Consider the following 26,632-nt stretch of genomic DNA (forward strand, 5'->3'; position numbering starts at 1 on the left):
AAGGTTTTAATTCGAGTGAAGAGAAGAGGAATTTTACTTACAATCCACATACAAATGTCAATCTATATAAATACATGTATATTAATTACTACCAAGTGGCCAAAAATCAGAGGAAAGATAGATTACGCGATAATGCCTCATCCGTTGATCTCTCTTACCAGAAATGTCAACAACAAAAAAAAGCAGATATATCACAACATACAGTACTCATGCTGGCTGTCAAGATAAGTGGATTATGATAAAAGAAGGCACTGTTTGGATTGTTTGTCAATATGGACAAAGAATTTGTGTAACAATAGATAAATTTAAGTGCATTTTATATCAAGTTTGTGGCTTCCTTTCATGGGGCCTCTGAATTTCTCCACTCCAAACAAATGGTTGTATATACAAGTTTAAACAGCAACAATGTTGGCACAAGAAAAATTGCCAGATGGTATATTTGCTGCCAATAAAGGGGGGGGGGGGAAAAACAGAGTTTGGGACATTGACGAAGCCCTATGAAATCCCAGAATAAACTGTTTACACATATTTTTTTTGTTCTTTTAAGAAGAAAAAACTATTTTTTCATGTACAAGACAAATACATATAAAATTTCAGGAGCCTCACCACGATCATCTTGTATTATTCATACATCAGATCTCTTCTCCAAAATGATAATAAACATTTTACGTTTTTTTAATACTTTTAAGAAAGAAATTTTTTGTGTACGAAAAAATACATGTATATGAAATTTTTGGAGCCACACCACGACCGTGTTATATCTGAATTCGTGTGATAATGGAGCGTGCTATAGTGGGGTCACACTGTATTTACTTCTGTTAATAATGATCCTGATATTAAACCCATACACTTAGACTAGAGAATATCTTAGGTATATATTAGTTGTTTACATAATAAAAAGGTCATTAATTCAGGTGCAGTCGAAAGTAAACTTGATTTAGGACAAGGTTATGCCCAAAATACAATGTTACATATAGCATATAATATACCCCCCCCCAACCCCAAACAATGCAGATTAAATGTACCTAACACTGGATATAATTCACGAGTAATATTTTTAAAGTTATCTAATTTTTTCTTATCAATCCATGATCTTTCTATCCATCCATGATCTATCCATCCATCCATCCATCCATTTTTTTTATCCCTTTCAGATGAATTTGATTTGGAAATTTCATCTCTTCAGATACTCTCTGTTATTTCAAATTACATTATTTCAAGGGCTCTTAACATCAAGGGAAATTTCAAGGGCTAATATGTTGCAGCAATCAAGCTAGACTTTAATTTTAGGGAGAAGTGACTTCTTATGAAATTTTAGCTAACTGCAGGTCCAACTAAGTAGCAAATATAAATGTATGTTTTTCTTATGGTTTTCTGTAATTATGCATGTAATGTATAGATTGCTCTCTTTATGCTCAGATTGTGCTTTTTTGCCACTATATTAGAAATAATTACGCCTATACCTCTCTGGTGGTTGGCATGTATGAACTTACAACAAAGCAGTTCAGGTTCACATTTAACCGATCATTAGGACCAGTAGGTTGACTTTTCCTAACATTTTACAGCTTTAAACCTAAGTGCACTCAGTCAGATGTTATGCTCTTGGGTTTGCGAATGGATTGCAACAGTGGGTCCTAGCATTGCCCATTGTGGAGACTGCACAATCTCCTTGTCAACTAGAACATCTCCGACCTCATTCCCTTTCAAGATTTGGTCCACTAGGTCTGGACTGTCTCAGTGTTCAGGTAAAAAGAATGTGTCTCTGGAACGAGAATAGAGTTCATGCAGAGGTATGTTTTATGCCTATTTGGAGCAATTCATCTCAGAGAATTTCATTGCCTGCCAAGTTTTTCTCAGTGCAGTAGTGGATGTCTTATTCTTTGTTTACTTTATTGGTGGAGACAGATCCTGTGACCATTGGGCCAACTCTCACAATTTGCAACAAATGAGATTGCATCTCGAAGGCAGGGAAACCACTTTGGACTTGCATCGGCAATGCCTGTGCAGGCACAGTCATGATTGATTTGGATGTGAACACAGAGGGCTTGTGGAGCAAGCCTCCTACCATTTGGATGACCAAAGGAGTGTGACCCCATCAAGATCATTATTTACATGATTAAGATGGAAACTGTTTTTACAGCTTTCATTGGTAGCTGGAGAATCCACATGAGAGTTCTGTTTCTGCCTGATAACTTAACCATGGTGACTCAGCTCAAACAGCAAAGTGGAACAAATACTCACTTGTTTTCTTGTTTGGGATTTTTAAAGTAATGTCCAAATCGACAATCCATGCTCAAGTTCAACATTTACAAAGCTGGCAAAAATATTGGCAAACTTGTGTTTCTGCAAGAAGGAACTAATACAAATAGAATACTCTCTTCATCCCTCCATATTCACTCAGTAGACGCTTGATGTGATCGACCTATGATGGACCAATTGGTGACAAGGTGGAGTGTGAAAGCCTCTTTGTCTCAACAATCCTGGACATAAAGGCCTGAATATTCTATGCTCTTTCTCTTGATTGGAATGGCCAAATGTATACACTTCTCCAGTACCTCAGATTTGGAAAAGGGCTACAGGAATTAGCAAATCTAATTGTCTCATCTTGATTACTTTACTCAAATGAGAATATGGAAGCAACCTAATCAATTCTGACAGAATCACCAGAATTGAGCTATTTCCTCATCAGAATCAAGAAACCGCTAGGACAGGTGTTTATCCAAAATGAGATTTACTGAACCTGCACATCAGGATCATATTAAATTTGTCTTTAAGAATACACAGTTGTCAGTGGTAAGGTACTATCCACAAGTGAGATAGCAATCCACCTTTGAGGTGTATGAAGGCAATGGAATATAAAATCAGTGGAACACACAAAGCACTACATATATATTTTACCAAGGTAGGCACCCATACCTTGATAGCTAACTTTCTTTCACTCTTCAGTGAGAAACAGTTAGTACCAATCACAATTAAGCCTGCCATTGCATGTTCACTTGCATACTGTGCTATCATGGAAGAGAGGATACCGAACAAACCAAAGACCTATCTGATCATCATTTGGGTTTCACCTGGCCAATGACATTGGACCCTTGCCCAAGTAAAAGTTATTATGGGTATTAACCTGGAGGAATAAGACACAATTGAACTGCTCTCAAGAGCTTACTTAGTTCACGTATCTTATAGGCTCTGCTTCCTTTGGCGGTCAGCAGGCAAAATCAGCAATACATTTCATACTGGTGGACCCATGTACTTGCAGTTTGGTCATGATGAATGAGTATTGCTAATGAAGGCCCCTGCTTTCATTGCCAAGAACAGGCTTCCATTCATGAGGAGTTAAATATTGGACACATCATCTCAAGGTGATCGACTGGACCCTGTTTGTGAGCTCTGAAGTAGTTTTTCAGGAATATCAGACTATATTGAGGTAGATTGTGCCTCATTTTACCTTCAAGGAAGTGAAGGATACTTCAACATAGTCATTTTCATCCTGAATAAGGTGAGCTATCTGTCCTTCATATCGGACTAATATTACCTACATGAATGAATTTGCTATGCATATGGGCTCACAGAGTTAGGATAGTCATCATACTCTTTGCAGTGAAGTGTTCTCTGACTACCTTTATCCATGCTGTGGGTGGAGATCCAAATATATTTCGTCAGCTGTCATCATAAAAGGCTGAAGTTGATCTGGAGGAACTTTTACCTGTGCCACAAAGTAACCCTTCCAGATTGTTTGATAGCTTTTATTCAGATGAGGCTGCACAACTGCTTGGTTTGCTGTTGAGGAGGGAAATTTTTTCCCTTTCAAAGTCGCTCCCTGACCAATGGAGTCTTTTCCAGTTGGGTTATCTAAAAGCATTCTCTAAGGGAACCGGAGATTGTATAGGGTAAGGGTATTTCCCTCCACCAATTCTAAGGTATTATGATTAGGTAATGTATTTAAAAAAGAAACCATCACTTTTTCTCGTAAAATACGTATCTTTTGACAATGCTTACCCAGTCATAATATGGATTCACCCTCCCAATCTTCCCCCATTACATCCATAGAGAACATGCCTTATGCTCCAGTAGTAACTGAGATATTCACAGGATTTGGCTCATATCCCTATACCAAGGGGAGATCACTCTGTCACCTAAGCGGTCAGATAACTTCTAGCTTCCTTAGCTAAATGCGTTATCTGGAAGGGCAGTAGTAGTTTTCCTAACATGTTATGATTGGGTAAGTATTCATGAAGAAACATATTTTACTAGAATAAATTGATTTCTCGTAGGCTGATCAGGAATAGCAGCATTGATTCTTAAATAGGGCTTGCAAGAAAGCAGAGAAGTGCCCATTGTTATTATTTTATTTATAGTTATTTTATATATAGTATGTGAATAGTTAAATTGTAAGCAACTGTACAAGCCCCCTGTGTATACTATAAATATATATAAGAAATGCAAGTCGGACTTCATACAAGTCCAGTAATATTAATTTGTGAACTTGTTGAGGCTTCTACATTGTTGCTGATCCCATACATTCCTATGTGTCTGTCAAGTGTCGTTTGCTCACCTCGTATGTAAGGCTGTTGAATGGCGTGTTGGCTTTTCAGTCATCATGTGTTTCTGTTTCTTTTCAGGAGAAGCATTGGCATTCCTTGCATATTTTTATAGCCTAGATGCTGGTATTTTGTTTTTTCGAAACTTGTAATGTTTTTCATTTTAGGAGAAACATGAAACTTAGGGCTTAAATCAACAAGATGATGTTTTTTAGGTGATGATAACTGAAGACTGAGCCTGGATTCAAATGGCTGAGCCTCCTGACCGAGGCTTGGGAGCGAAGTTTCCCTCGTACACCATAGTTGCTACAAGATTACAAACTTTTGTTAGCTGGCCAAGCAGCAATCATCTGCAGCCCACAGAACTTGCAGAGGCGGGATTTTTCTATCAAGGTCAGTCTTATTTTAGTCTTGTCATTAATATTCAGACTTTTTTTTATAGAGTTCCTCTTATCCATTAGTCATATCTAGTCTTCTTTTCCTACTCTCATGTTCTTTCTTCCATCCATCTTGAAAATTCAGTCAAAACAGAGCTCAGTGGTGCCAGAGTTTAGAGAGTGTTGATAAATTGTCAATGCATCAGATATTCCAAATTCCAGTGGATTCCATGGAAAGTTTTTGTTTGGTACTGTGTTACCCTTTTGCAAAGAATTCATCACAGTGGCACATGAACATGTATAATAAGTAATATTTATGACCAATTAAAGTCTGAAATGCTTTTCACAGCCTCTTTTCAACATATGATAGAATCTGACAGTAGAATGTACACAGTCATACAGTTCTTAAAGAAACAAGCTGGTGGTACCTTTCTTGAAGATACAGACATAATCTATTGAGTTGGTATATTTTATGCAGATTCAGATAGACCCATTATTTGCAAATTCCTGAGGCGATTGTAAAGATGGCAGTCCTGAATTAAGGAAGAAATTGAAAGGTTCATTGCAGCTGTCATCAAAGAAGAAATTACAAAGGAAAATTCTAATTTATGTTTGTGCTATCCAAGCAGCCTAATGTGTTGATTCAGTCTGGGTCTTTGACTGTAAAGTTTATGTGCAGTTCACCAACAGTAAAAGTTGTAGGAACCAGGGATGTGCCAATTTTGTGAGTTTGAGACAAGAAGTACTAAACAGAACAAAACAAGACAATTCATAAGTAAAATGAAAAAAAATGATAACTTGATTAATTTTGTTACCATTGCTAGGGTCTTTTTAGCATGATTTATAGTTTGATATATTAATGTTACTTGAGATTTCACTTGTGAAAATGAATGATACGGTTAGAAAATAATGTTGAAGAATATTGAAGAGGACAGTTTTATTTTTATCATGAGGGTGTCATTGCTTTTAACATTGTGAAAATAATTGTTCCTTATTGTAATATAAATGTAGCAGATGATGAACTTGAGAATAATTTGATAAGTGCTGAAACATGCAATGACCAGAAGGGGTGGCACATATGCTGGTGGTGAATCTTTGGGTTTTTGAAGAGTGATAAATAGGACTTCTTGTACTTGACTTTAACATTAGGTATTTTGGATTAATCTTAAAGATTATATAGGAATGACTTTGAAGAGGTTAAAATTGCTGACAAAATACGAGAACAATGGAGCTAAAGAGTTTGTTTTATTTTTGCTTGTTTGTATGTGTTTACATTTGGGGGGGGCGTGTAATTAGTAATGTGCATATGAACATAGGGTTCAAGTTGTTATGATTCAGAAAGTTAGATTGTTGAATATTTAATTCATGCATAATGTTAATGAACTCTTTGTAGAATTGTCAATTTGATATTGGCCTTTATGAGAATAAGATAGATGTATAATTTCCCTTGATCTTTTGTAATACAGGCTGATAGCTGGTGTACTGATCTAAATCAAGATGTGTTGTCAGTGGATGGCCATATAAGAATATTTTCATGAAACTTTTAAGGGTTCAGCCAATCTTAAGAAATTGAGGGATGTTTTTTGCTATATAAAGAAAAATATGATCTGCTTACAGCATCTTCATATAATTAAGGATCAAGAGTTATATCTGAATGGGGATTAGATGCTGTTTTCAGTTCATGTAAGAATAATTGGGGGGTGTGTGTTTGTGCAGCTTTATTCAGAAATAATTCTGATTATAAAATAAGTCGATACACTAGTGGAGATAAAATTGGGAAGTTATTTCTAGGGGTGAAACAATTCATTGATATATCAATCCATTGATACTTTTGCTGTAATGACACAGATACCGATACAAGAGATGGAGAATCATACAAAATGATACTTACCGTATCTAAGTTATTTTAGTCTTCAGCAGTCATGAATAATCATTATTAGTTTGCTTTGTTATTCTTTGAATATAGAATTCATCTGAAATGGCATTTGCAGTCCTAGGCACTCAATTTTATTAGTAAAAATGAAAGTGACTATTGAGAAGACTCGCTCACTGTCTGCAAATAAAAACAAAGTGACATGGTTTGTAATCTGCCCCCTCCCCCATTCCCTGCTAATTATCTTAACCCATCAGCATGTTCAGCATATAAAGATACATTCCAAACGTGTTCCACTTGCATAATGACCACTTTTACACAAAGTTTTTACATTTAATTTTATCTTGACTACATTCTTTGGTTGATTTGGAAGCTACACTATGGGTGTCACACAGTGAAATATTTTACATTAAAATCTCATTGGTGGCTATTGCTTGTTCTGGTCCAGGCTAAATAATAACCACCAATCAGGAATTAGTGTAGCTTATTCCCTGCGTGACAAACAGGAAGTACTAGCAAAGCAACAGAGAAACTCAACACAGAAATCGCTGATATGTAGTACTTTAATAAACAGAGATGCTATCAGGGTTGCCATTGCGTGAATCGTGCAAAATTTGTACGGATTCACACATTTAGAGAACAGTGATGTGCAAGAACTCATGAAAATGTGCTTGGCTAAGTATACAATATTTATTTACTGGTAACTATTCTTGTTGCAACAAGTGTTTTTTGGGTAGGCAACTGTTGACACATCTGGGTTCTTCAAGCATGACAGGAATGGTTCTTAAACTAAATTGATAGGCACATTGTGCCCTTGAATAAGTATTATGGCATAGTTTAAACCTTCCATGTATGATGTTTTACAAATAATTTTTAAAGTTTTGAAGTATATTGGATTATTGGAGCTGGGAAATTGTTAATAGAGATACCAGTGAGAGAGTTAGAGCCCGAAATTGGTGTTAAATATGATTCAGATGTATATATTGGATGGACAAAAATAGCTTGACAGTCAATCTCCCTTTCAGTGGAATTTTGAAATTAATTTAATTAAGGGCAGAATACTGAGCATATTTAAATACAGACCTTTAAAAAGTAGAATGCAGTTTTCATTTTTTTTAATCAATCTGTTGAGCTCTGTGGATCCTCTGCTACAAAACCATATATCCTTATCAGGGTTAAGATAAACTGAATAAATAAGGATAACAAATTGAAATTAAGAAGAAAATATATTTATTTGAATACTTCTGTCTGCACAAGCAGACTATGGCATTGATGAACTAAAAGCCATAATAAAGCATTATGGAACAGATATGAAATCTGGCATGGTAGTCAGTAAATACTGTTTCAAGAAAGTAAGGTTATGTTCATGAAAAATCCTATTTTGGAACAGACGTATTCAAAAGATAATATCTGTGAGCTCTGGAAAATTGTAAATAACATCTACAAAGATCAGTTTTCCAACATCTTCAAGCTGACAGAGCTAGCTATGCATATGCCCTTTCAGAAGGAAGCAAAGAAAAATATTCATACAATGATAAGGAACAGAGTATGATCAGAAATAATCAACAGATTAATACTTGCACAATTAGAGGTGACATCTTTTAAAGATTCTGATTTCAGTAGAGCTCTAAAAAAAGTGAAGCAGGAAGAAAGACAGATATTGAAGTGTTATGTAAATATTGAAGTACGACTGTTTCCTCCTCCCCCTTCTTCTTTTATACTCCCCCTTCTGTCAGTGACAGATGGTGATGTCTCCCTTAAGATAAAATCCTGGCAGCGTCAAAATTGTACCTGGGGAACAAATTTTGGATTTCCTTTTTATGCAGAGATATTTAACCAGTGAATGAAGGTGCTGATGGAATAAATAAAATTAGCTCAGAGTTAGCAAGGGGACATTTTAAACCACTCAAATTCATAACCTTGTGTAAAATTTTTAAATAAAAATATAGGAGAGTTTGTTGTCAGTAGATTTTTTTCTTCACTAATAAATACAAGTGCCTGTGGCTGTGGTAGTCTCTTGCATCAGCAGTAAGTAAAATGTTTAGATTTTTGGGTATTCATTCTCATTCCCATGCCTGGATTTGTTCCAGATGAGATTTTCTTTGCACAGAAATTGCTTTATTTCTTAATCTTTTTTGGAGGTAACATCATAAGGTCTTCCAAGTTTAAGTGAGACTTGAAAATGGTTCAAAGTATTCATGCAGTGCAAAAACAAAGGGCCTGTTGGCTAAAGTGAGTTAAATTGAGCCACCACTAAATAGCCTAAAATGCAGAATAAAACTCACTGATGACCAACAGGTAGTCTGATTGAAAGTATTGTTTTATTGTCATTGATGAGAATTGTTATGTAAATATGATAACTGTATCTCTATCAGTAATCTGCATACTAGAAATACAACCAGTATGTAAACATACATAAAGGGGTACCACCTATCTTCTAAAGTGGGAAAGACTATCAAGTTCATATGTGTATCGATATGTATTGTATCACAGGCTCCTATCATGACTAAAATTGATACGTGTTACATGTGTATCGTTTCACCCCTAGTTATTTCATAGTAGACTTGACAATTCAAGTTAAGAGGATTATATTAATTCAATATGGGCCAAATAATGATCAGCCACAATTTTGTGAAAATTTGAAGAAAAATACAAGATTTTTAGAAATATTTTATTGTTTGCTGTGGTGATTGGGATTTAATATTGGACAAGAAAAATGATACAGAAAATTACAGGGTTCTCGATTAATTTCAAAACTGAATAATCATTTTACCCATGATAGTAGAATCTCCGGAGTCCAGTTGAAGGTCTCGGGAGTCAAAACTGAAATATCTCAGGTAATTTGTTTTGGAGGCAGGAGTTCATAGATGTTTGTTACTCATGATGCAAACCGATCCTAATGACTTTCTTTAGAAATTTATTAGATTTATTTTTCTCCATAGGATTAATACTAATTTCTGGTTTCCTTGGAGGAATGATTATCACTGGAACGTTATTTCTGAAACTTAGAGCAGAAAGGAAAATATACTTCTTTGTAGTGATGGAATCTGTCAGAATTTCATAATCAACAGCTGGTTCCACTTGACCAGATGATGATTGATTATAACTAGTTGCTAAGAGCAAATTTTACTTTTTGCTTGTTATACAGTTATATCTTTGCTATGGACTTCAAAATATTAATAAATGTACAAAAGTAATATCTTTTAATGACATGTATCCTTTAATCTCATAGAAATATTACATTATTTTCTATTGTGTTGTGTTATTTTTGAGCTACACATTTTGTTAAATGAAAGCAGCTTTCTAGGCTGATCAGTTTTATGTAACTGATAAACTGGTGCAGTCCCCAAACACCTTTTCATTCACATGTGATATGTCTATCATTTAAAGTATAGAAGGACATGTTTTATTCATTCATCATTATTTACTAATGCAACAGTCAAAGGATTTTACATTCAAAATGTAACAAATCATAGAATTTGTTTAAATTTAATAAGTTAACAATTTAACAGTAAAATCCTGTAATCATAACTGGTTTTTTTTCCAAATTATAAAAGTTTGCATCTGCGGAATATGGTATGGTTTTATATTGGTAAATTTTGAAGGTAATAAATAATTCAGCTTGACTAGTGGTTCAAAGTCCCATAGCTTACCATTAGTAACACAGGACTTTTACTAACCTTTGTATTTTGCATGCAGCTAAAAAGAAGAAACGAAATTAAGATACTGGTCTTTTGAGGGTACATAGTAGAGTACTTGTTTACCGAAAATATAAAAAATAAAATGTATCCCATCATTGATAGCTGGACCCACTGTTGTTTGCAATTTCTCCTTTCTGCAGTGATTGAATACAACCTTTGTCATGTAAATTCTGGTTCATGGGTTTTCTTGCCTTTACTTTGTATTGTACAAATTGAAAATTAAACGAGAGAACAAGCTCTTCCACCAAAATAGGATTAGAAATCAACCTATGTCCACGATTCATGATTTGTCACAAATTCGTCAGTGCTTGGATATTGTACCACATGTAATGTGATTTATCTTCTCACCTGCACTAAAATATGTAGGTGAAATCAAAAGGGAATTCCAAGTGAGAATAAATGAACACTTGAGGATATCTGTAATCATAATCTAAGCGTTTTCATTATCTAACCACAACATAGATTGTGTTAAAAGTCAGATAATATAAATTATTAAATCTGATTCAGAGCTCTCCATTAGCACTATTTTAAGGAAAGAGAGAAATTTATAGGATATACCAATTATATTTTCTACTGCCAGTAGGGATAATCATCTCTGTTTAAATGCGAGTCCAGGCATTTTTAACTATATTAGCATTGATAGTTTTAAAACATCAAAATGCACTGAAGGAGAAAGCAGCACTAAAGAAAAAGATCCCTTTTATTAGACGGTACCAAGTATAGGTTTGTCCTATTATTTTGGAGCACTAACTTTGTTGAATATTACTGCTATAGCATGAGCCTAGAGAATTTGTCTGCATACGTCGTTACAAAAGTCCCTCGCATAAATATGTCTCATGATACCATTCACTCTTAAAAGTGACATATCCTCATGGATCTCATTAAGTTTGTGAAATATTGTTTTTTTTTTTTACTCCTTAATTTAACTGATGACATTAATTATTGGTTGTTCTTAACCTGTTACAGTCACTGCAATTTCATGTCATTAAATGCAGTCTAATCCCTGTTATGTTGTAGCCACATATTGGAAAAAGCCAGATGTGAAGGTTACTATGCTATCATTTTAAATGATCCTGAATTCAGAAGTCATCTAACTTAAAGAGGCTATTTTTTTGTCATTCCAAGAGGTTTGAATGTACAATTTGACTCCATGTAATCTGAATGGGGACAAGTTTCTTGAAAGACATTTGTTACATGAAAATTTGATGAATGGAAATGAATTTCCTATTAATTTAATGGTAATAGTTGGAGATAGATGATCTGAGATAATACAAATAGTATATAAATCATGGTAAAGGAAGGTAAACATATAGTACACATATCTGTAATTATTAATTACATGTATGATGAACATTAAATTTAAATGAACAGTAATAATTAAAACATATTGCATAAAGGAACAAAGATGAAAAAATGAAATGAAACAGCCCTATTCAACATCGACAGGCATTGATTTGCTGGTATTGTGTGCGCAACAAACAATAGAGTACAATTGTTTGAAGACAGTCACTGGATGCATGAGAGATGGTGAGCTGGAGGGCAGTTTATGCGTAACCAGCTTGGCATGCTTTCATTGTCATGAAAATTCATTATGCATACTGAAAATGGGGTGATAAGTTTTCATGTGCATTAATGTGAACATTTTTTAAATGAACGTTAATAGAACGAAGAGTCTTTGTACCATATTCTGTTTGTTGGTATTTTGAGATCTTTTATGGTATGATCTTGTCTGAACATACTTGAATATAAAGTGGCTTCACTCACAGAATAAGTTACTTTAAATAACAAATGGTGTATTAACATAAATATCATTGTAGATAAGGAGCATCGTATACTTGTTCACTCATCCATCAATTATTGTATCCATTTCTTAAGGCAGTTTGATAAAAAAAAAGTTCAATTCTTGATAAAGTCAATAGTTTCATATATTATAGCTGTGAGAAAACCATGATACAATTAAAATGTGCAAAGCTAACTTGACTCGTCTATTAATCTCTCAGTCCACAGCCTCTAAGCGATCCATGAACAATATGTATTCATCCATTCACAGTGCATTATTTCATTAATCTGTGCATCCATCTGTTATCTGTTGATGCCTCTCTCATTTGTGTATCTGTTAGTCTTCCAACTGATGTTATAACACACAAATACATATATTCCAGGAACTGGTGACAGGGTGATATGTTACAGCTGTGGGGAAGAACTGTCTGGGTGGACACCTGAGGATAAGGCTTGGGCAGAGCATGAAAGGTTTCAGCCCACGTGTGAACATGTTGTGCAGCACAGAATGGGTGGCAATAGTGATGTGGATGAGGTTTGTAGAAGTTTGTGGATTAGTTGATAAAAAAAATTTCTTAGTAGTAAAACGTAACAAAATAACAGCTTTGTGCAAAAGCATTCTTGTATGAATTTTTATTCTCGGGGGAATTTTTTTTAAAAACATTTTTTATTGCATAATTAAGAAAAGCAGAAAGGTTAGGCACAAGTTCTTCGAACTTATAATAACTTTTCCTGCAGCAAATACAAAACACATATTGCATGCTTCAGGTGAAACTTTAAGAAACTTTAAATGATACTTGATTGAATGTAAAATGACCTAAATCAATTATTGTTTTGAGATACAGGATTATAAAGAAATAAAAAGGTATCACCATGGAAGAATGGGTCATACACTAATTCATATGTGTGTTTGTGTGTATATATATATATATATATATATATATACACACACCAATGTATGAACAGTTCTTGTGTTATTGAACTTCTCGTTGGCATTCTTGGCAGAATACATTTAATCATATTTGAATTGTAATATAGCTTCAAATACATATTAGCATGGATACATTCAGATATAGACACATTCACACACATTTTATATACATACATACATACATGCAGACATATTGCACTTACTTGCACACATGTATATTGAGTTGTCAGATGATGATTGGTGGATGGGGGGGGGGGATTTTTTGCAGAAAATAATGACAATAACTTTCCTGAACTCCATCCTTTTATGCACAGGCTCAGAATTGGTTAGTACATCTGAGATCAAGATGAACCTGCATGAACACTTTACTATTAATTGTATCATGCAGAGTAGACTCACCATCCAAAAGCAAGCCTAGGTTAACCTAAACTGCAAGTTTGAGTAGGCTTTTCATCAGGATATTAATTTCGGGATTATTATACAGTTTACTTTCAAAGAAACTGTGGTATCCTGTGTCATTTGATTCAGAGCAACTAAGTAAATTGGCAGCAGTTTGATTCACATATAGATCTGCCTTAGCATTGAACAGTTAGTTATTCCTTGTCTGTTTTTATTTCCTTGCTTTTTGAAGGCACGATATGGAATTTGGAGTTGTTTGTTCTATGGGGTAGATTGTTCCATAATTTGATAGTCAAGTGTAAAAGAAAGCCTCATTTCTTAGCGCTATACAACAAAGTGGTACTTCAAACTTAAACTGGTCCTTAAATAATACCTTCTGGTCCTATGTTGATCAGCTATTGGTGGAATAATTTCATTTAAAAAAAGTCTGGATCATATGATAACCATTTTACAAAATCTAATGTTTGTCAAATTTTGGGAGATCTTTTAATGGAAACCAGTGACCTTCTCAGTATAAAAATTCAGAGTTTACACTTCTGATAAGGCCTGTTAAAATTCTTGCTGATTCATTTTGTAATAGGAGCCAGTGACTCGACAGTACTTAATGTGCTGAACTTGCAATATCAAGTGTGAGGGTTAAAATCCTACCAGCCTGGATCAGCTAATTTGGTGTGGGCTTGTGTGCAAGGCACTTACTCAAATTTGCCATGGTGCTTAATAGCCTACTTGTATTGCAGTGTAGTAGAACAAGAAATCATACCAATCCCTACTTTATATTTTCAAGTTGGTTTGAATCAGTTTTGCCCAAAACATCCCACCCTACATTCACATACTCTAATATTGGTCTGATGAATGCTGTATATAGGCATCTACAGTGAACTATGACTATTTAAAAGATATTCCATTTTGAAAGACGTTCATGTGATCACTTTATTTTGCAAAATAGCAAACATATCAGTAGCATTTTTCTCCTTCATTAGTCTGTTTGCATGCTAAAATTGTATTGAATTTAAGCCAGTCATTGTGGAAATGACTTGTAAAATAGAAAATCATGCAATCACAGTGGTTGTGTTGTACGTCTTACAAAATAGTTATGGTTGAATTTTTTTCTATTATTAGTGGCATCTTTTAGAATTTGATTTACACATACATTTAAAGAGCAATTATTCACCTTATTTGGATCATCATCCATCCATATTCTTTTGGAAAGTCATTATTAACATACCCCAACAAACACATGCAGCAAAAATATGTTAAAGTATACACATGTGGACAGTTTTGGTTGAGGTTAACCTAAAGGTGTGATACAGTACTAACCAGATTGAACATCGCTTAGGTGTCACAATGAAAGCTGTATGTGTTGAAAAACTGTTGCCCTATCCTTTATTGTGATGATTAGACCCAATGTGCTCTTTTCTTGACCCAGTTTACTACCTGGCCACCATTGTAAAAGTTCATAGTCAGGGATCGTGCTGGGCTTTGCCACAGTCGCAAATTGTGATTTTTTTCCTTATTGGCGACAACATATACCATCTGGCTATCTTTTTGGCAACAACAATTTTGGCTGTTAAAAATTGTATATACAATCTTGGGTTTGGAGTTGAGAAATTCAAAGGCTCCACGACAGGAAACTGCAAACTTGGATATAAAATTGCACTGGAATCTATTGTTACATAAACAAACAATTTGTTCATATTGACTATCCACCCTAACACGGCATTAACTGTCCCTAGTTTTTTGAAAAAGGGAATCATTTGTTATGAATTAGCAATAACTAAAATCAGTCACATAATAAGCAAATGTTTTCAAAAACACTTGATGGTTGGTGAAACCTCTTGGAAAAAAATTTCAGAGGTAGGGTCTCTTGAAAATAAAGGTAATTTACAGAGAAAAGTAAACAACTTCAGTAACAAAAGCTCTTTACTGGCAATTATTCCCAATGTGATTATAAAATGAACATTTAGCCAGTAATATACATGCCAACCATTATGTTTTTGGCATAATCATTACCCTTTTTTAACCTAATTATGTCATAAGCTTGCCTGTATATGGATTACACTTCTCTTATAAATTCAAACAATAAATCCATTGTTATTATAATCTCATTGAGAATATTCTGAAAAGAAAGAGTGAGAGTAAGAATAGTATAAAAGAGTTAGTTTATAAACTACATGTTCTTTACTAACTTTCTGTTTATAGCAACTGTATATGACCAATTTCCAAGAAGACAGATGAGTGTCTTTAATATTTTTACTTTGGCCCATTGATTCATTATACAGTAGTCCCCCTCTTATAAGGCCACCCCTAATGCAGCAGGGAAGTGGCCTTATAATGCGGGTGGCCTTTCTAGAGGGGGATGACAAATGCGAATAGTAAATACATATGAAAAAAGTCACAAGCAAATTTAATTTTAAATATTTAATAGTTTAATTAAAAAATCACATGCATGATGTGAAATAAATGTAAAACAAACTTTGTCATCATTTGCAAAAGAATGCTATGAATAACCATTGATACAGTTTTAAAACTGTCTTTATAATTAGGTTACAGTTCACATCACGTCACTTTGTTGGTAACAGTCTAAAAAACAAACCAGTCTCATCACATTAAAAATATCTTTGCTGTCATATCCCCTGCATATATCGTTTAGTCTTTTGTTTCCAATCTTGGACAACTTCATTATTAACATCAGCTGATTCGCCGCTAATGACAGAACACTTGATATTGTGTTGCACTTGAAATCAGTGCAACCATCCATTACTTGCGGTAAAGTCGTCATATCCCAGTTCAACTGACAAAATTTTTGCTTTTTCTTGTCTTTCAAATCAGGATACAAACGTCTCCTGGCTCAAACAATCTTTCTTTATCCGTCCATTTCACCTTTCCACTTCTGCAGAATTGTTTCAGTATCTTTCACGATATTGTTTATCTGAGTCCTTCCCGACGTTAGTTTTCTGCAAGGATCCTCGACGACCCCCCCCCCCCAAGTCAGTTGAATTACTTTCACGTTCTCCGCTAAACTGAGAATTTTTATTTTCCTTGATGACATGCTGATCTTTTTGCAGTAAGTTATTCATGTTGCCAACTACAATACTGATAAAACAATTTTGTATGCATCTAAACAAATTGCCATGTGTTTTTAAAGGAAGTGATCTTGTCACGTGATTCGTTAGTCGCAGTTTGTTACCCTATTGTTTTTATACATTTCTTGAAACTAGGTGAGAGAAGCCAAAACGGCCTTCGATATGTACCATTAACATCACGCAGATTTGAACTCGTGGCCGCTAGGATTCGTAATTTTGACAATTATTGTCAGTAGTAATAGCCATTGATTACCAAAGTGAACAAGCTCAACATCTTACTAAGGGAAGCTGTAAAGGCAATTAAACCATTTTCCTGCTGACTTGGGTATTGTACATCGATACTGCCACTTCTCAGCTGTTACTACTGTTCGATAATTGTATTCTTAACAATTATCAGAGTGACTAAACCAGACATCTTATGATAACACAGCAGTAAGGCTAATTGGATTACATGTACGTACCCTTTTGTATGGATTAAAATTTGAGTCTTTCTCGGTTTTTATGGAATAAATTTGGCTCCTCGTGAGGCATAAATGATATAATATTAACCTTAGTGGTAAATGTACTTTACTCAACACTTCTTTCAGTAACGAAAACCTGACATCGGGAAACAGAAATCAGATTACTTAACACACATTATGAATACAATACTGGTTCTGGATACATATTCAAATAAAATGCGGCCGCTTGTGAGGGGTAAATTTTATGATTTTGCACTAATATGCTGGCACCTGGTCACGTTAGCCGGGTGGCCTTTCGCGAGGGGTACTTTTGAATACAAACTCGTCAGTGCCAAACGATTCTGGCCGTAAGGAGCGGGTGGCCGCTGGTCAGGGTGGCCGTTCAAGAGGGGGACTACTGTATTGATAATCCAGTTAGTGGTCCAGTCTATACTTTTAAAGAAAATAGCACCAGATTTTAAGCGAAAGTGGCTTTTGTGGTTTGACTTGTAGATGAAAATTCATAGAGCAGATGGGTCTCTTTGAACTTCAAAACATGTCCAATAATAAAAAAGCACAAATCAACACCACTTTATAAATTTGTACAGCCAACCAAATTGCAGAAGTTTTGGACTTAAAGATTATTTATTGAAAATTAGACTTGTAGACTAGTTAAAGGGAGTGTTGAATATAAATCAGTATGTTTTGTGTTTGTATTCTGGTTCTAGTCCATATTTCGTTTACCAAGTATTTTGACCTGCTGCTAATCAGGTTATAAGCAAAAATGTTCATTTTTCATATGATATACTGTAATTATGGCATGTAATATATATTTACACTTTTTTGCTCAGATTATGCTTTCCTTTCCACTTGTATTATTAGTAAATAGTGTGCTCATACCTCTCTTGGGCTGGTATGTATGCAGTAAATAACTTTGTGAACCCCCTTCCCTAGTGTTCTCAGTGTCCAAAAGGGATGGGATCCTCTTAACATTTTTTAGATCCCTTTGTGCATGAGTTATTGAGGTTGACACGTAAATCAGTTTCCGTTTTCAGCTCTTGGCCTCAGAATGATTGTCTCTCTTGCTATCATTATAGCCATGTAGGTGCATATATTTAAATATGGCATGACACGACAGTAAGTCATAGATTTTTACTTGTGAAAAAGTAAGATATTTTTAAGATTTTGAAAACAGAAGTGATAAAAATAAACAAATAAAATATTAAGAATATTTTACAAATTATTTTTTTTTTCACTCTCAAATATATAATGAAATGATTAACAATGTTAAACTTTACAGGTTGTTCAAGGACACCCAGTAGAGGCTAGCAGTGATGATGCTTCCCATCAGGCACTCCAGCATCAAGAAGATTCCATTCAGGAAGAACGGAATGCTTCAGCAAAAAGAGGTAAAAAAAAATGGATCAAAGAAGAACAAAATGAACAAAGAACAACAAAGAAGAACATTGATACTCACTTAAATGTCAAGTCCAACTGCAGACACCATAGTCCTAGATCTTCCATCACATAATGTGCTTGCAGATTAGGATTTGTATTCTACTGGTTAGTCTTATAAAACTGTATATACTCAGATTTGTTGGTACATTATGTGGCAGCTGAACTGCATCAGAGCTTTTTGCAGTAGGACTCGCATATATAATTATATATATACATATCCCAGTAGGACTCAACTTGTAGGTGCATAGAGGTTAATAGATTAAGTTCACTTGGAAAAGAGGTTCACAAATGTGTGCCTTTATGAGCGGACCCCATATTATCAAAACGTTTGACAAAGAAACTCTTGCTCAAATTAAAAGTCCTATAACTTTGAAAGTTTAAAACTTACATTCAGATAAAAGTAGAATCATGGAACTTTCACATTTTGACTTGGATGTAATATGATGGACTTGAATTTTGATTTTGTGCATCCTTAGTATCATACATGATTTTAGAGTTTTAAGCTTGCGCTTGAGTTTTGTGCTCAGAAAGTTTTAGGAATACAGGACCCAATGTTCTTTTTATTGAAGTGTCTGCCAAGACTGATTTTACAGTGCATTTTGAAAAAAAGCGTTTATCCAGACACTTGTTCCCACTGTTTAGATATCGGGGAATCATTATGATTACTGATATCCCTCAAACGTTCTTTTATTCTCACTTGGAATTCCCATTTAGTGTCTCCTGTGTATAGTGCAGGTGAGTAAATAGATGAAATTACGTGTGGTACAATGTCCTTGTAGTTTTGATTTTTATTTGAGGTTCATAAATGTGCTTCTAAAGATTTTAGATTTATACAGAAACTGCAAATAATGGTCTTGCAATCTAGTACTTTGTTTGCGAATGTTTATCCTGGTTAGTTTCTTTGAGGCTTCTTGAAGAATGTTGTTCTAAGAACTGACAAATTTGGGATAATTTGTGAATCTCTGGCATAGGTTGATTTTTAATCCTCAAGCAATTTTTCCTTCAAGGCCACACTTAGAGGTAGTCACCCACCTTTTTTTTTAAATTTCACAAATTTGGAAAGAAGTTTTCCTGTTTTTTTTTTTTTTTTTTTGTTTGATTGGGAATTTTGAAGCAGACAATTCGCTTTTGGGTGTCTGTAAACTGGTTCTTCCAGTTTTCTCTTTTTGCTCGAAATCTCGATTCTACTAACACTTCCAATTGAATATAAGCATAAGAATCAACCTGAATTATTCCCACTAATGATATTAACAAAACCGGTCAGGGACCGGGGGTGACTAGAACACCCCCAGAAGATGGGAGGGAACGCCTCCACATCCAACCAGTCATCGTCTTCCATAAATCAAAGAGGATCATTAGTTAAAATGCTGGATTTGCAACAAAGAGGGTGGAGGTTAAAATTAAGACAATTGATCAGTTCCAGTCTGCTGCTATAGTGTGTCCTTGGGCAAGGCATGTTATTCTGATTGCCTCAGTACCAGATAGTGGACTCGTGTTGCTGTGCCATAAAATACTAAACTAAACCATGACCATACCAGCCCTAAGAAAGGTATTATCTGATTCTTAAGTGCAGTATAGTGAGTGAGTAGTGTGCTTCTGTTCATTCCACTGCTGTCATATTCAGCCCAATTAATGTACCGCCCCAGTAGGTACATCCCAGGTGAAGTTCATTTTTGGAGTAAATCCTTGCATTTGATGTTATACTCTGATTGTGGGGACTAAAGTTAAGGCCAGGCATGTGGCATGTGCCAGATTAGGGATTTTTAAAACCATACTCTGTGCTATAATAACTGGATAAACCAGGTCACCAGTGATAAGTTTCACATGCCTGGTTTAGATCTTGACATTTATTTTCAAGGAATTTACAAGGGGATCCTGTACATGAAATTAAACATCTTCAGATTTCAGTAAAAATTGAAGAATGTATAGGAGCAGATGTGTGAACATTTAATTCCTGTACGAAAACTTCTGCCCTGACTTTAACCAGATTCCAGGTGGAATTTAAAGCGGATTTCACTTAAAGCCTAGATTCCACTTATTATAAATTTTAGGTGGGTTCAGGGTGGAATACAGCCCGAAATATGCAAATTAGTCAGTCTATTACTAGGTAGAATTTGTTTATTCCGCCTACTAGGCGGAATTAGTTTATTGTGCCTACTAGGTGGAATTTGTTTATTCCGTCTACTAGGCGGAATCTGTTTATTCCGCTTATTTAGCCTAGATTCCCCTTGTTATCACTTTTAGGCAGATTCAGGGTGGAATATTGCTTGAAATTACTGTTACTAGGCGGAATCTTTATTTCTGCCTAATTACATGGAAACACCTGCAGCAACCCCATCCAATGATGAAAATGTCAAGGCAGATTTCAGACGGGTTTTTTAAGCATTTTCTGCCTAAACCATAAAAAATATCCTTCAGATTTCTATTGTGTATTAAACTGCCTAATGATTTTTAGATATTATTGGGAATCAATGATAAATATTCACAGTAATATTTAAAATGGATCATAAATTTTATTTTAACAGACATTATCAAATAAGATTTAGGTTTTACTTGTCCTAAGGGGCAATGCCATTTTCTTTCTTGCATACAAAATTTAATCCAACATGGCATCACTTAGTAATATTCATTTCACTTTAAAGTTTGGTGAGATTTCACACATATTTTGACCAAAACTTTCAATGAAATTATGTTGAGGTCTCACTCAAATTTCTTTGAAATATTTGTGAGGTTTCACAAAAGAATTGACTAAAACTTTTGTAAGATTTCACTAAAATTTTGATCATTATATAGTATTTTACTGACGTTTTTTTTTAGTGTTTCAGACATTTCAGCAGGTTTCAAAGAAATAACGGATATGAATTAAACATGACTTTATTAATCAAGGTGATATTTAAGTGTGCATGAAAACAATTATACTGATGTTGTAATTATATGACATCCAAGGCAAGAGAAATGGGAGTTAATACTAATAATAACAATAATAATAATAATGACTTTATTTAGAGAAGGTAATTCAATTAGTTACATAACTAATCTACCTTGAGGCCTTCTATCTGTGATGTACAACATATACAGTATATACAACATGATATGAAGTGTCTGACACTAAATAATTAAGTGGTTTTAAAAGTCAAAGTATCAAGCCTGGAAGATATGCACAGGCATCTGTGAACACATTTAACATATATAAAATATAAAATATTAATCTGCATAAAAAAATTCAGCCATGAAAATAATGCAAAATTACAGAAAAGCATCCATTTGAGACAATTTGATTATGAGAAGAAGAAAAGCTAGGAGCCTGCCTTATGTCACTTGTACTGTAGACTGGATTTTTGATTGCACAAACTATGATGCTGTTGTGGTCTCTCGAATTAGTCCTTGTTCCAAAAGCAGCCGCGACAAACGTTTATCATGATATAATAACTCTTATTTTACACTGAATTCCAACTGACCAAGAATATTTTGATAATATACACAATAATGCCTCACGAGATTGAAAGTAGATTCTACTTTTCGGCTAGGAAACTTCCGCAAAGATATGACTATCTTTGATAGACATGGATATCTGGCAACAATTCCTACAAGTGATCTACACGTTGTCCCTCCTTAAATTCTGAAGTTAATCATTTTGGAGTTGTATATTACTTCGAAATCGTCCCGATTCAATTCCTTGTCCTATTTAGCACGTTAGCCGCTACTATAAAGCTCTTTATGGCACAAAAAGCAAAATGCTTGTCCTGGCGTTTAGTTTTCATACAGATTGACCAATTATGTTTCCATCAAATTTGCGTTCAGGGTTTTCTCATTGCCACACATTTTTCAAATGGTTATTCAATCTCTCGTCCCGCTCGAAAATTCAAATCGCCATGTTTAGTAAACATGCTTTTTCCCATCAGTTTATGTTACACAACGATTCATTGGGCAATTGCAAAATGTTGACCAATCAGAAAGCTTTATACAACAATCCTCTGTTAAACAATAAACGGAACAAATACTTATTTGAAAGCTCGTTGTGGAATGGGACCGGATAGAGCATTATTTAAAAAAAGAGTTTCGGAGACGATATTAAAAAATGGGTCCATATCGAGGAAATTCAGATCAGGAGTAAAGCGAAATTATGTTTTAAAACGTAAAACAAGATGCAAACTTGTTCGAGGGCAGTTAAATCCAATTGAAGTTAAATAAAAATACAACAACAACAACAAATTTGAAAAAGAAATTTAACAAGGAAAGCTGTGGAAAGAAGTTATAAATTGTGCCCAAAATAAACAATAAAAATTTACAGCAATCAGAAACAGGAAATATAAAATCATTCAAATTGTACCAGAAACAATAAATGTTATTATATCTTATTGATATTTTTATTGAACTGTCAGTGATATTACAATCACAAAATATCACTATATTTTCCGTCATTTAACTTTACAGACACACAAAAGTCCTAATTATGCCTTCTTTAACTGATGTAAATGACTAAGTTCTTCATTCCGCCTAGATGTTGGTTAGAAAATAAACTAAGTCCAGATTCCTCCTTTCATATAATAGATGCTAGTGACTAAGTTCCTAATTCCACCTAGATGGTGGGTGGAAATTCAACCAAGTCCAAAATTATGCCTAAAGATGTATTTATAGCAGGAATTTGACAAAAGTCCATCTTAGAGTTAGACGGACTCTTAGATGGATTCATCTTTGACTTTTCACATTTTCCATATCCGCCTTTGTATTAACCAGATTTTTAACATTTTAGGCAGATTCCGCCTGGAGTCTGCTTAAGTTCCAGGTGGAATCTGCCTAATTATTTCGTACGGGTAGTCACAAAAATATGAAATTATTAGATGCAGATAAAAGTTGATTTACAGTTGACAACGATGATCTTAATTATATGAAGATCACATAAAGTGAAGAAATTAAAAATTCCATAAAATTAAAATTTGGCTGATGTGAAATTTATTTGTGTGCTACTCCTTTTAAATTGAAAAAGAAGAATTTGTACGGAATCTGCTTATTTCTAAATGAAAATGACAAACCCTCAATATGGCTACCATGGTGGCTATCTTGAAAATAGTGTTATGTGTACTCCTCCCAGTTAGTTGGCTATATCATCATGGATTTTCACCGACAGACTTATTAAGATACCAGTGGGTCCTAAGCGAAAGTGGTGCCTGTCGTGTATACATTATCGTAACCACAATGAAAATATTTTGTCACTACATCCCATGAATGGATGATTATTATGACATGGAGTTTTCATCAGAAGACTTCTAATGATGTCGTGATGTCTGCTGTGTCCTAAATGATAATGGTGCCAATCTAACATCGAATATGTCCACCATAACAGCTAATTTGAAAATCTTGTCGCCAAAGAATATCAGATATGGTTTCAGCACTTGACAGGTAAAAGGAAGACAAGATCTTATCTTTGATTCCAGGAATAGGGTTCCCACGCTACCGGGAAATCGGGGGAAAAGTCAGGAGAAATGATAATTTTTTTCCTGACCGTAAAAAGTCCTTGAATTTTGCAGATATTGATGTAAGTCGGGAAAAAGCTGGAAATTTTCTGCCACCACTTGATGCCCAAAATAATTATGTAATTGAGTCGTTACTGAACTGATCGTGAGTTAAATTTAATGAGTTTTGACCAGAATATTCGGAGATTGCAGTACATATCATTTGGGTGCTTGCCATAAACACATTTGTTGAGTCAGTCCAAATGTTCAGTGGATTAGATTCGTCTAGTAGACATTTTTCCCCCCCCCCCCCCGACAGCTCGATATCCATATCTTTTCCTACAATATGAAAACCAGTCTAGCATCACAAAAGGCCAACAAGGTGGCAGCAAAGCGTAGCCGCTTATCAGATGGCCTAGCAAACTTAAACATTGTTAAATCTAGTCAAACCCGCATTAAATCGATATGAAAATTATCTATTTTCTCATAAATTGCGATCATTAAAATCATGTCTTTAATCTGCTGAAAGACAAAATAAAACTAGGATGTTGATGAAATTTGACCTGGTACTTGGTAGTCGCACAAGTACTCAAATCTCACAACCCACATGTTCATAACCTCAGAGATACCATAGTCACACGATATCAATAATATCGCATTTCAAATGTTGTAGAAAAAAATATTAAATGAAAGTTGTATGCTGGTTGTAATAAAAATACAAAATCGAAAGAACCCCAAATTATGTATATTTATTCCTAGAACAACAGCCGGAGTTTTGTTGTATCACGTGACTACCACGTTACTTTGTGCTCTCTGCTTGATGAATCTGACTGGCCAGATTACAGCGACAGCAGCAGGTTTATTGTCGCTGCTTTACAAATAAATATGTTGAGAATTATGTTTTTTCTGGTTTTTACAAAAGGTATCTGACTTTCATTTAATATAATTGAATTTTGTACAACAACATTAAAAAGGAGTGTGCTTTCGATATCATGTGACTATGGAGACTTGTGAAGTCATGTGACTAGTAATGCCAATGGCAAGTACCGGATCAGGTTTCATATATGCTGTACTTTTGTCTAGACTCTCAGCGGATTAAAGACACAGAGATTACAATACTTGCCATTTCTGAGAAAATAAATCATTTTCCTATTGATTTTGTGCAGGTATGAGTCGATATAATGTCATTTAAATTTGCTAGGCCCTCTAGTAAGTGACTACCATATGCCGCTACCACACGGTGATGGCAAATTCCAAATTTTCAGTATGCAATTTCTCTGACCCCACATCCCAACCTAAATGTCCATGGGGTTGGAATATGTGGAAGAAATCCGGATTAGAAAACGGACTGCTATTCGTTTTAAGACAAATTTGTTGTCCAAAATGTCGAATCTGAGCTGAAATTTGGTGAGAAACTATTACAGTGACATGTGGCTTGAAGCATTGGTTTCAGATCTTAAATGAAACACTGGAGAAGTGGGTAAATTGTCATCCCTTGTATTAAATTAAAAGATGATATGAACCAGTATCAATACAAGTTTGGGGACTGTTTTATCAAATTACAAGAAGACTAGTTGATTTTACAAAAGTTCAGTCCTTTTTAATACAACAGTTATAAATTTGAAGGTCTTCTGTCAAAATTTAAATCAACCCTTTGTTTTTGAAATTATGTAGTTTTGACCAAAATCATCTTAAGGAGTTGAGTTGTTTAAAAAATCTTGTTTGGGATTTTATTGGCACAGATAAATTCAGGGTTAAACTTTCTTCCTTACAAGATAAGATTCTAATATTTTGTGGGGGGGTTTTTTTCATACTGTGATAGGAAATGTTACTTTGTAAAACATGCATATACATTGTTATATAGTTATTTAGAATTAAAGGTTTGAAAGGAAACAAAACCAATTTATGTTCATTATGTTATTTCCACATAGCAACATAACACATGTCAGCAAAATTAGAATTTGTATTTTGTACATTGTAATGATGTTACATGCCAGTTGCTAGGAATATAATGAAACTTGTTTTGTGTGATACATTTTGTGGTTTTGTACATGATCATCTTTTTGACTTAGATGTTTTGGAGAGTCTTGAAATAGAAACATCTTTAGATTTAGAACATGCATATTTTATAATCTAAAATGTTCTTTAATTCCATTCAGTAATGGTCATATGTGAACCTTGAAAAACATAATTTCTTCCTGGAAAAGCCTTGAAATTGACCTGGAAATTTATCTTCAGAAAGGTGTGGGAACCATGCAGGAAATTCTCTTTGCAGTGTAGAGCATCAGTCTCTTCAGGGAGGTCTTGTTGTTATAAAACATTATATAATCAAAACTCCCTCTATTTAAAAAGAAAGTTTGTTCTAAGAACGAGATATCAGAATTTTTTCTTTGAGTTTTGTTATAAATGAATTCCTGCTGAATATAACACTGGAATTCCAAAGTCTCAAAGAATTTTTAAAGCATAGTAGGCTTTAGTATCCTTGTCGTGATGATGCACATGTGTTTTAAGTCCCCATATTAAGCTGTGAAAATTGAAAATATGGTGTTAATCATGAAGAGCAATTTTTGTTTTGCTTCTGTAAATTTCTAATACCT

At 34.5% G+C, this 26,632-nt stretch overlaps 1 protein-coding gene across 1 annotated transcript in view; it reads left to right on the forward strand.

Annotated features, from left to right (window-relative positions):
• The window catches only part of LOC149775815 (baculoviral IAP repeat-containing protein 7-B-like), a 44,559-nt gene that overhangs the window by 11,789 nt on the left and 6,138 nt on the right, over positions 1-26,632 (forward strand). The window contains exons 2-4 of the mRNA XM_089943197.1: positions 4,757-4,934; positions 12,655-12,806; positions 18,425-18,533. Coding sequence (XP_089799323.1) covers positions 4,790-4,934; positions 12,655-12,806; positions 18,425-18,533 — 406 coding nt within the window. The 5' untranslated portion in view covers positions 4,757-4,789. The remainder of the gene's footprint in view (positions 1-4,756; positions 4,935-12,654; positions 12,807-18,424; positions 18,534-26,632) is intronic.

Source organism: Sinohyriopsis cumingii, chromosome 19, assembly GCF_028554795.1.
Source record: "Sinohyriopsis cumingii isolate HCF-2022 chromosome 19, ASM2855479v2, whole genome shotgun sequence".
Taxonomy (NCBI): Eukaryota; Metazoa; Mollusca; class Bivalvia; order Unionida; family Unionidae; genus Sinohyriopsis; species Sinohyriopsis cumingii.